Source organism: Ischnura elegans, chromosome 10 (assembly GCF_921293095.1).
Source record: "Ischnura elegans chromosome 10, ioIscEleg1.1, whole genome shotgun sequence".
Taxonomy (NCBI): domain Eukaryota; kingdom Metazoa; phylum Arthropoda; class Insecta; order Odonata; family Coenagrionidae; genus Ischnura; species Ischnura elegans.
The window spans coordinates 39,527,478-39,538,865 of NC_060255.1; the positions used below are offsets into that span (position 1 = coordinate 39,527,478).

Below are 11,388 nucleotides of genomic sequence, written 5' to 3' on the forward strand. Positions count from 1 at the left end.
TCAATATTTCTGCCTATAATGGCTTATCAACAAACCGTGAATTTGACGACGTAGACCGTGAAAACCTGGAAAAAACCGTGAATTTTATAATTTAGCTTGAGTGGGAATTCAGTCTGTGAATAATTTAGTTTTAAAAAATAGGGAATAATACTATTGAGATGCGGGTGGTTGTGACTACCTGATTCTGTTTCGAAGTCCTTCACGTTGGGAGGCGCGGGCAGTTTAGACTGAGTGGCTAGGTCGCGATGGATGTTGTAGGGTGAGTTAGCGGGGGGGGAGGATCAAGGCGCCGAGGCATATCGTGAGAATGGTCTGCGACTAGGCTATATAAACCGCCTGGAGGGGAAGGTCTATCACAATAGATTGGCTCCGGACGTTGTGTGTGCTTGGCGGATGGAAGATCTTCTACTGTGACTCGGCTGAGAATTCAAGACGCCTCATTATTGTTTTCTTCGCGTTAACGATCGATCAAGCGTTACCGAAATACGCTTACTTCAGCCAAGTTTTTGTGATAAAAATCACAATTCGGCATGGCATCCGGAATGGCCGCTGGCTTCATTCGGAGCTATCGTGAGCTGATGGAGAAGGCTGGTGAGTGTGTTTGTCCTAAACCATAGGGAAACGCTAGGAATTGTGACCAAATTTTACGCTAATCTCACCCTAAAAGTTGTAACAGCAGGCATGATTACTTTTCATTCATCCATGCGGAAATTAGCTATTAATTAGGATTTATATATTAATTCTTTAATCCGATAAAAAATCCCGTCCGATTGAAAGCCGATATTACGGTATAGTACTGCAGGAACAAGTGACTTTGTACGCAGTTAACGCGCGCGGGTGCAAAGTTAAATACACCAACGGATGAAGTTGGCCATGAAAAAATATTTGACTTGGCTGGGATACCCTGAAAGTGGCTTAGGAAGCACGACCCTCGCCATGTGCCACAGTGTGGACTTGTGACGTCAACATCTTTTTCGGCAAAATCCATCCCGAAGTTCGCCATGAGAAAATGGCTTGGTGGTGGAACTGGTTAACGCGCCTGACCGTCAATCGGGAGATCCGGGTTCTTATCCCGACTAAGTCAAATATTCTTTCAGGGCGAACTTCATCCGTTGTTGTATTTAAGTTATAGTGCTTATTCACAACTACTACGTAACATTGCACCCACTTTCAGGTGAAGGAGTAGCACAGTTATTTTGGATAGGCTTGTATGTTCACACGACCAACGATGTTAGCCGAGGCGTATTTTATTTCTTTTATTTAGGAAAATTATTGTAGTTGAACCATCGCCCGATGGTAACAAGGATATTGAGATTTACCTCGTCTTTTGTATTTTCTATTCTAAAAAAATCTTTCCCGCGCCAAAGTCGTAAGAAACTGGTACTAAGTACTCGTACTAGTGCAGTTAAAGTTACACTGATGTCTTCTCGTCTGAAATAGTTTTGACGTACGCCGAAAGTTCCTAAAATTTTAGTAGTTAACTCATTCCATTACTTTTACACCTATATGAACCTTTTTTTAAAAATACGTCTTGTGAATGTGAATTTTCATTTTGTTTTATAGTTGTGGTTATGCCTCCCTTTGTACCAAAAGGGTGGTCACAAGGTATTAAGGAATGGTTAGTTTTTTTGCCTCGTTCATTGCATATTCGGTTCTAATAAAATATTTTCTTCTCTTAAATCATAAGAAACTTGTAATTTAGTGCACTTAAAGTTAAACAAATGTAGACTTGCATGAGATGTACCTTCACTGAGCAAATGGAATAAATAAGCTAATTGTACAGCTAACTCCCGGAAATCCATAATATAAAGCAACAATAAACTCGCCACAATTATACCACTGATTCGCTCCAGTTGAGGCGCATTAATGATTTTCAAATGACAGTGTATAACATCCATGCGTATGAATTTCACCAAGCATGCCCTATTTTTTTACTAGCCAGCGTCCATCAGGCTAGTTCTTGATAAATCCAAATCGCCCGCCGACAAATCATGGAATACATCATGGAAAACACGCTAACTAGTTTAAGGTTCAACAACGTTTCAGTTGGTTTACAAAAATGACACAGTTACTTGGTCTCCTTCTTCAGATTTATTTCATTTGCACAAAATATATCGACACAGAAAATTATAATCGCACATTTTCGTCCAACCTTAATTATTTCATATCCTTTAAAATCTAGATTATTTTATAAAATTTCGAAAAATCTGAATGCCTAGACAAAAAAATTTTCATATTATACTTACGCACACAAATACAAGCAACTTTAACCCTTATTTACACGCTAAGCTATATTTCATTCCGTGCAGGTGTCAAACTAATTAAGTCGCCAATAAAAGCCAGATGAACTGAATGTGTCGTTTTCGTAGTCTCCCACTGTGACGGCTGCCCGGTCCTACGCCACTGCGCTCGCCGCTCTTCTTTTGTCATCACTATATTTCCACCTCCGACCGCGGCGGTGGCGCTTCATTAGGTAGCGAGGAGGTGAGCCAGAGAGGGATACTCGAGGCAGTCGTTCGAAGAAGTCCCGAGGGCGAAGCCTGCCCGAATCACTGAGGTTTTAATTTTCGGTAACGTAGTTTTTTTCTTTATGTGGCCGAGTGACCTGCTACCCAGATCCTCGCTTCGAGTAAGCTCTATACCTTAGTTTTTTTTTATCCTGATTACCTTCCCCTAATTCCCAGTGATGAAAAAGGGATAGGTTTGACCGCTAGCACGGTCCCTCCCCAACTTTTACTGAGGGAATTACCTTCCCCAAGTGGGAAGTTGGTATTATTCCGAGTACGGGCGGAATAATTTCACTCTTGCTCAGCATCCCGTACTGGCGCCCAATCGTTCATCACAACGGACCTCGACCCAGAGCTTAACCCGCGGCAGAACTGTCACATTTTGGCGCAGCAACGTGGGGCCAGAATTGCATTGGGAGACGTCCATCCGCTTCCACCACGAGGTTCAAGGTTAGTGTTTTCGTTAGGGTCAACGTTGTTTTCCCTATCCCATCGTTGGTTCCTTCCCGTGGTTCACCCTGCCCTGTAGTTTATCCCGACGAACCCCGGGAAAAGAAGATTAGTACCTCATCTCCTTTTTCCTTTTGTTTGTAGCTAGTGATGGAAGGCAAAACAGGTACCTCGTGGATAAATGAGTTATCCAAGACGGAAGCGATCTCTTATTGCACGAGATTCGGTTTACCAACAGAGGGTACTTTAGATCAGATTCGAAGTGCGTTAAGGGAGTATTGTAAAAATCTACCTGCCGCTGAGGCTTCGACCGCGCCTCCCGTTTTTGAGGGGAACTCGGTCGATAGTTTATTGAAACGTTTAGCGGAGGCTACGGTTAGTGTAAATCCGCGTTTAGGACCTATCGATTGGTCGAAATTAGCCGCTAGAAAGGGACTTTCCTTCCGCGGGGATGAAACAGAAAGCGTTGCTTCATTCTTGGAAGCCTGTGAGGAGTTTCAAATATTCAACGAGGCTACCGATACCGTTATGCTGCGACTCGCTCCGGAAGTCTTAAAAGGGCAGGCTTTGAAGTGGTTTCGAGTGAACCGCGAGTCATTTGACTCATTTTCCTGTCTTAGAGATAGACTCCGCGAAGCTTATCTGCCAGCAGATTACGACATGCGGCTGCGGAAAGACATGTTCGTGCGTACGCAAGGGGCGGGTGAGAGAATAAATGCATTTTTAACATGCATGTCCGCCATGAATAGGCGTCTAAGACAACCGCTGGCTGAGAGGGATTTAACTGAGTTGGCGTATGGGAATTTACACCCAGACTACTTAGGACTCAGTTTGTCAAACACATTTTCCAGCATGAGAGAATTGCTTATTTTTGGTCGCGCTGTGGAGGAGCAGAGATCGCGGAAAGAAGCATATAAACCGCCTCCGGAGCAGTCTGATATGGTAGATTCTGAATTTGGTTTTGCCCGCGATAGTGCTGTAGGTTTTGGGTCCGTGCCGGTTCTAAGTTCTGCAGAAAAAGATCGGCCCCCGGCAGTAAAGTGTTGGAATTGCGACTCCCCGAATCACTTCTTTCGCCAATGCGGCAAACCTCTCTCAAAGTTCTGCCACCGCTGTGGTAAAAAGGGACGAGTCGTTAATAATTGCGATTGCTCGGGAAACGAAAGAACGACGCTCTGAATCCAGGCCATGAGCGTCGTAGTGGCCAGTATAGACCTGCAGGCCTGGAAAATAATTGGGAAGATTGGCTTATTACGGTTAGGCATGCCATGTGTCAGCCAAAGCCTTTGGTGTGCTCTGTCTCCGGGCGAATGTTCGTGGAGGTAGAGATCTTTAGTCGTAAATGGCCAGCGCTGATAGATACCGGTGCGACTCAGTCGGTAATTAATGCCTCCGTGGAAAAATGGTTACGCCGGCTAGATATTCCCACACAGGAGCGTAATACCCAACTAGAAATGGCTGACGGGAGCAGGGCTTCCAGCCTAAAATCCGCAGTCCTTCCCGTACTCGCGGGCGATAGAGAAGTTCGGATAGTGGTTGCCATCCTCCCGCGTATGCCCTATTGTGTGGTATTGGGAACGGATTATCTTACGAAAGTCGGTGCGAGACTAGATTTTTCGGAAAACACTGTAAAAATAGGCACCGCGGATATCCCCGTCAGTCCTTCTTTTGATTACCCCGCGCGGGACGAGGGGAGCTTGCAGGCACTACGTGCCGACTGTCATCTCAAGCCCGAGGAGGATGACGCCCTTATGCGATTTCTGGACGCAGAGATTAAACAATTTGACCTTGTTCCGGGACGCACTCGTGTGGTGAAACATAAAATCGTGTTAGACAATGCCACTCCCATCAAACAAAGATACTATCCCGTCTCTCCCGTAATACAAAGCATGATTAACGTCCAGGTGGAAGAGATGTTGAAAAGGGGGATTATCGAACCTTCAAATAGTTCGTGGTCTTCCCCCGTCTTACTGGTCCCCAAAAAGGACGGGACCAGAAGATTTGTTGTGGACTTCAGGAAAGTTAATAGTGTTAGTAGAAAAGACGCATACCCCCTGCCGTATATTGCCAGCATACTCGATAAACTGAGGGCGGGAAAGTATGTCTCTACTTTAGACCTAGAAAAAGGGTATTGGCAAGTGGAATTAGAAGAAGGAAGTCGGGAGGTTACGGCTTTCACCATCCCCGGCCGTGGTTTGTTCCAATTTAAAGTAATGCCCTTCGGTCTACATAGCGCAGGGGCAACTTTCCAACGGCTCATGGACAAGATTATAGGAGCCGAATTAGAACCCCACACGTTTGCTTATTTAGATGATATTGTTATAGTGAGCTCTTCGTTTCGTGATCACTTAAGTCATTTAAGAGAGGTATTTAAACGCCTGAGAAAAGCGGGTTTAAAGATTAACGTAGAAAAATGCCAGTTTGCCAAACCCCGCCTGAAATTTTTGGGATATATCGTGGGCAATGGGGAATTGGAAACCGACCCAGAAAAGATTTCCGCTGTAGCCAAATATCCCCCACCCACAAATGTTACCGAACTCCGGCGGTTTCTAGGATTCGTAGGTTGGTATCGCAGGTTCGTACCCCGTTTTGCGTCCATAGCCGCGCCGCTCACGGACTTGTTGAAAAATAGTCGAAAAAAATTTTATTGGTCAGAGGAACAAGAGGCTTCTTTTATTAAATTGAAAGAGTGTCTCATATCCGCGCCCATTTTAACCTGCCCCAACTTTGACTTGCCGTTTATTATAGAGTGCGACGCCTCCGGGGTAGGAATAGGAGGCGTTTTGACCCAAAAAGATGAAGGGCGGGACCGCGTCATTGCCTACTGTTCGCGAACCTTAACACCTGCCGAAAGGAATTACAGCACGACCGAGAGGGAATGTTTGGCCGTATTATTTGCCATTAGTAAATTTAAACCCTATGTCGAAGGCTATCGCTTCCTGGTCATCACGGACCATGCCTCCCTCAAGTGGCTTGCAAACTTCAATAACCCCCAGGGCCGCCTCGCGAGAGGGATTTCGCAACTCCAGCAGTTTGACTGCGAAATAGTCCACCGCAAAGGGGGATGCCATGTAGTGCCGGACGCATTATCTAGGATCGCCACATTAAAGGGGGATCCCGCGCCTATCCCATCGAACATTGATGACCCGTGGTATTCGAACCTCTTGCGCGACGCGGAAAGTAACTCTTCCGAGGGCGGAAACTTACGTATTGTGGGTGAAAAATTATATTATAGGTGCGGCGACGGTACGTGGAAATGTTTGATTCCAGCAGCTGCCCGGCTGCAGGTTCTCGAAGATAACCATTCTTCTAGTAGGGGTGGCCACCTCGGTTTTTATAAAACCTACCGGAAGGTGAACGAATTTTATTCGTGGCCGTCCCTCCGCAAAGATGTAAGTGATTTCGTCCGTCGCTGTCGAACTTGCCAGCGGTATAAGGTGACGCAGTCGAAACCGGCCGGGATCATGAGACCGCATGGTATGGTGCAGCCCTGGTCGGTCGTCGCTTCGGACATAATTGGCCCCCTGCCGCGATCTCTCAAAGGTAACCGTTATATTTTGGTTTTCCTGGACACGAGTACGCGCTGGCCCATCGCGCTTCCCTTAAGAACGGTAAATACCACCCATGTAGTAAATTATTTGCGTAACGAAGTAGTTAATGTTTGGGGCTGCCCCGAGGTGCTCTTGACCGACAACGGCCCCCAATATGTCAGCCGAACCTTAAAGAAAGTATGCACCCTGTTTGGTATCAAATTGTGCCACACCGCTCCCTATTTGCCGCAGGCGAATCCTTGCGAGAGAACGAACCGGTCCCTCAAAACCATGCTGTCGATCTATTGCGAAGGATGTCAGCGGAAGTGGGACGAAAATCTCTCGGATATCATGTTCGCGCTCAGAACCGCCGTATCAGAGACCACGGGTTTCTCCCCGGCGGAACTAAATTTTGGCAGGCGACTTAGAAAACCCAAGGAATTATATCAAGAGTGTAATTCTGGAGATTTGGAGGAATTCGATCCTCAGACCTATGTGGGGAAATTAAAGGTGTCCCTGACGAAAATGTTTGCGGAGGCCTCGGAGGCCCAGAGAAAGGCGTCGACGCGACAAGCCCACTACTATAATTTGAGGCGTCGACGGGTGCAGTTCCCCAAGGATACGCTGGTGTGGCGTCGGAATTTTCCCCGTTCTGATGCGGCCGAGTTCACGGCGGCCAAACTCGAACCGAGGTTTTTAGGGCCATATGTCGTGAAAGACAGGGTTTCAGAGTCAATCTACCGCTTAATCACCCTCAAGGGCAAAGCCTCTGGCGATTGGCACGTACGAGACTTGAAACCGGTATACTAACCTACTGCGGCGGTCGAGCGCATCGCTGCGGGTTTTTTTTTTGTTTGTTTTCAATTGCACGTTCAGTGTGTTCTTCTGGGGGGGGGGGGGATGATGTGACGGCTGCCCGGTCCTACGCCACTGCGCTCGCCGCTCTTCTTTTGTCATCACTATATTTCCACCTCCGACCGCGGCGGTGGCGCTTCATTAGGTAGCGAGGAGGTGAGCCAGAGAGGGATACTCGAGGCAGTCGTTCGAAGAAGTCCCGAGGGCGAAGCCTGCCCGAATCACTGAGGTTTTAATTTTCGGTAACGTAGTTTTTTTCTTTATGTGGCCGAGTGACCTGCTACCCAGATCCTCGCTTCGAGTAAGCTCTATACCTTAGTTTTTTTTTATCCTGATTACCTTCCCCTAATTCCCAGTGATGAAAAAGGGATAGGTTTGACCGCTAGCACGGTCCCTCCCCAACTTTTACTGAGGGAATTACCTTCCCCAAGTGGGAAGTTGGTATTATTCCGAGTACGGGCGGAATAATTTCACTCTTGCTCAGCATCCCGTACTGGCGCCCAATCGTTCATCACAACGGACCTCGACCCAGAGCTTAACCCGCGGCAGAACTGTCACACCACCAGGTGACTCTGTTATGAGTCCAACTTGTACGATTGTCTGAACGAAAATAAGGCCTGGTTACACGGTACATGAGAATGTACAAGAAAATGTGAGAACGTCTGAATCTCAGAATGAACGCGAAAATGCACCGTGTAACCACGCAAAATGTAAGAATGTATGAATTTCTGAACGCCTGCTCTAATTTCATTCAGACAATCATACAATTTGAACTCAGAGTCACCTGGTGGGAGACTACGAAAACGACACATTCGGTTCATCTGGCTTTTATTGGCGACTTCTTTGTATACGTACGGCACCTATAGTTATTTGGATTATGACATCTTGCTTGACTTGGATATTTCACTGATTGGATATGGGTAGCGAGAGGATGGAACATAAGAAAAGGGGATGGGTAAAAGTAAGGATCAGATGGAAAGGCGCTGAATGTATGAACCGCGAGAATTGTCCAAGATTGAGATACAAATGATCGTTAAAAGGTCATAAAAAGCATATGATAGGCGAAGAAATAAGTTTCAAGTACTATTTACGCTGTATTTACTCGAGTTCCTGTTTTTGAATCAAGACCAACTGCAAAACGAGTCGAAATTTTAGGTGCTGCGTTGACATGTAGCGAACGTTATGGGCATCGCAGTAATAAATGTTGAATTTACCTTGCCAAAAGCCTCATATTTCTCGTATATTCCTGTAGCGTGCGCCGGTTCACAGGAGACGGATGGAGAGAAATGATGACACATTCGCTTTCAAGACTAACATTCAACTGCCTTTATTATGTCCTGTTTTTTATATCACAAGGCTTAAGGGCACGAGTAAATTTTAAAATGTGCTTTTATTATGGAACACTACTATCCAACAAAATTTGAACGATATCGGCGAAAGAACATCGTGAATATTCCTTGTTAGGGGCTCCTTTCGACGAGAGGCCGGCCGCCCCTTACATTCCTTATTTTTCTCCGTGGTTTAATCGTAATCAGTATTTATTCTCGTAAATAGCCACTTTCCTTATAATTTGATCCTACAACGGGTAGAATGATAGGTACATTTACACAGTTGTTTACAAAGTGAAATAAGTAACTTGATAAAATCCTGCGTTAACCTTGATTTAAGAGTGTACTTACGTTGAGGATATCCCGTTGACAATATAGATAATGTATTTGACTCCATTCTGTGAATCATTAACCACTTATTCCACTTATTTTTTTCCTTTCGAAAACAAGCAAAAAACTTCTCCGGCGAGTAAATAGAGGTACTAGACGACGAAGCACTTTATATGGTTTTATGGGATACACGATTTATATGGTTTTCACACTTTTTTCTATTGAAGGTCCATGCTGCAATACACTTACTGCATTAAGCAATCTTGACAAAGAGAATGTACAAGAATCTGTTCAGAAAACCATTCAGAAAAATTTACAGAATCTTGTACATTCTAATGTACCGTGTAACCAGGCCTTAAACATATAGACCAAATTATTGTTTATTATTCTCACATGATGATCATATTTATCTTTGAGTTGGTGTAATTCATTTTCCGTCAGCCATCTATTTTCCCGCCATGACAAATTTTGTCGGCTAGCACAGGCGAACAACGGTGCAGGATGTGTTTCCATCTGTTTGGCTCATATGACGTCACAGCTGCGCTTGGAACACGCTCTGAGCTAAACAGTTTTAAACAGATCAGCGCAGTTACGCGATTGGGAAGCACTCACAGCTGCATGTCCTTTTTTTCCAGTAGTGAAGAGAAAATGACTAATATCGTCGGAAACGGAAGGGGAAAAACAATTTTTTTTAATTTAACGATCGCCAGTAAAATTTCCTTACATTTAATCATCACAGGTAAATCAGTTGTTCACCAGCATCCCTGATGGTCAAGTTAATAGGAAGAGATTGCGTCTAGGAACTAAGCCTCATTGAAATAAATCTCTTCTATGCTTGATATCCTCATTTCCTTTTTCTTTCCTTTCAGATGATAGAGTTGAAGATTGGTTTCTAATGAGCAGTCCACTACCGCTGGCCTGTATAATTGCCACATATATATGGTTCGTCAAGTATGCCGGTCCAAAATGGATGGAGAACAAGGAGCCTTATGACCTTAGGAGGTTTCTCCAGTTCTACAACGTTTTCCAAGTGTGCTTCAACGGGTGGCTCTTTTATGAGGCATGGCTACAGTACAACTCTTCTTTAATTTTAAACGTTGCCAGGAGCTAGCTCTTAGCAATTGGGATACTCGCCATTTTCCAAGTTCATTTGTATACACCTCAGTGAACAAAATCGGGCGGGAAAATTCATAATATATGCGCTATTATTTATGTTTGAATTTTATACTTAGCCTATCCATATAATGTCCCATTCATTGAACACAGCCTTATAACAGCAATATTCTTCATTTTATCCTTTCCTAGTAATTTGAGGCGTTATTATGCTACTACATTGGCATTTGTAATATTCTGTCCTTTAAAATTTGAACTTTGTATTCTGTCTGAAAGTTCATCTGCAGATTCCTTAGTAGTATGTGTTGTCACTCCTTCCATTGTATTCATTTCTATTTTTTTACCGATGATATTCTGCTGTATTAACTGGGTAGGATGATTTTTTTAATCGTTAGATGCCCATATGCAAGGTGTTGAAGGATTTTAAGAGATTATTTTTCATTAGCATGTTATCATTTTTAATTGAGGATACGAAGCTCTTTCGACTCTCTTTACCTCCGTTAATGCTTGTGGCTTATTCGAGCCATCCAACGGGCGGTAAGATAATTTAATTGCATTCTGCTCGAATCTAAGTACGAATCTGAGTCCCTCTACCATTTTTTAAACTCTGAACTCGGGCCTCTGAAAGAAATCCTCACCTTTCCGCTGCTCAAGAATTTGTTTTAAAACAATGGCATTACATATTTTTTTATCGCTTACTAAATGGTTGCTATTTTGCAAATTTAAGAAGAATTGCAAAAAAATTCAGAACCTTTGCCTCTCGTAGATCTCTCCGTCTCATTTGTCTACATCTACATCTATATAATATCCCGCAAGCTGCCTCAAAGGCGTGTGGCAGGGGGTGTTAGGACACCAGCCGTTTACAGCTTAAAAAAAATGAAGTACTCTAACGAGGTTGGTACTAGCGTTTATTAAAGTCCTTTATGGTTCGGGGGGAAAACGAATTCCCATATCTATCCGTTCGGCAAAACATCTCTCTTAATTTATCGATTCTATTGGACCTGGAAATATGGTGTGGCTCTAATATTATGTTCTCTGTGTTGCTCTTAAAGATATCCATTCTCAGTTGTTCAAGCAACGCGCAGCCTCCGAGTCTCCAATGGCTCCCAGACTAGTTCGCTTAACATCTGAGTAAAGCTGTCTGTACGCCCGTAGCAGTTTTTGACGAAACGCGCAGCCTTCCTTTGTATTTTATTCAGTTCGCGGATTTAGTCTTTCTGCACGGGATCCCATACGCTCGCTGCATATTCAAGGTGCTGTCGGACGAGAGCGAAA

The 11,388-nt window shown here is 44.3% G+C and overlaps 1 protein-coding gene across 1 annotated transcript; it reads left to right on the top strand.

Moving 5' to 3' along the window:
* The first annotated feature begins 375 nt into the window (after window positions 1–375).
* LOC124166424 (elongation of very long chain fatty acids protein-like) lies at window positions 376–10,111 on the top strand. The gene is made up of 2 exons (XM_046543955.1): window positions 376–591; window positions 9,870–10,111. The coding sequence occupies exons 1-2, from the start codon at window positions 531–533 to the stop codon at window positions 10,109–10,111; spliced, it is 303 nt and encodes a 100-aa protein (XP_046399911.1). The 5' UTR covers window positions 376–530.
* Window positions 10,112–11,388: the final 1,277 nt, after the last annotated feature.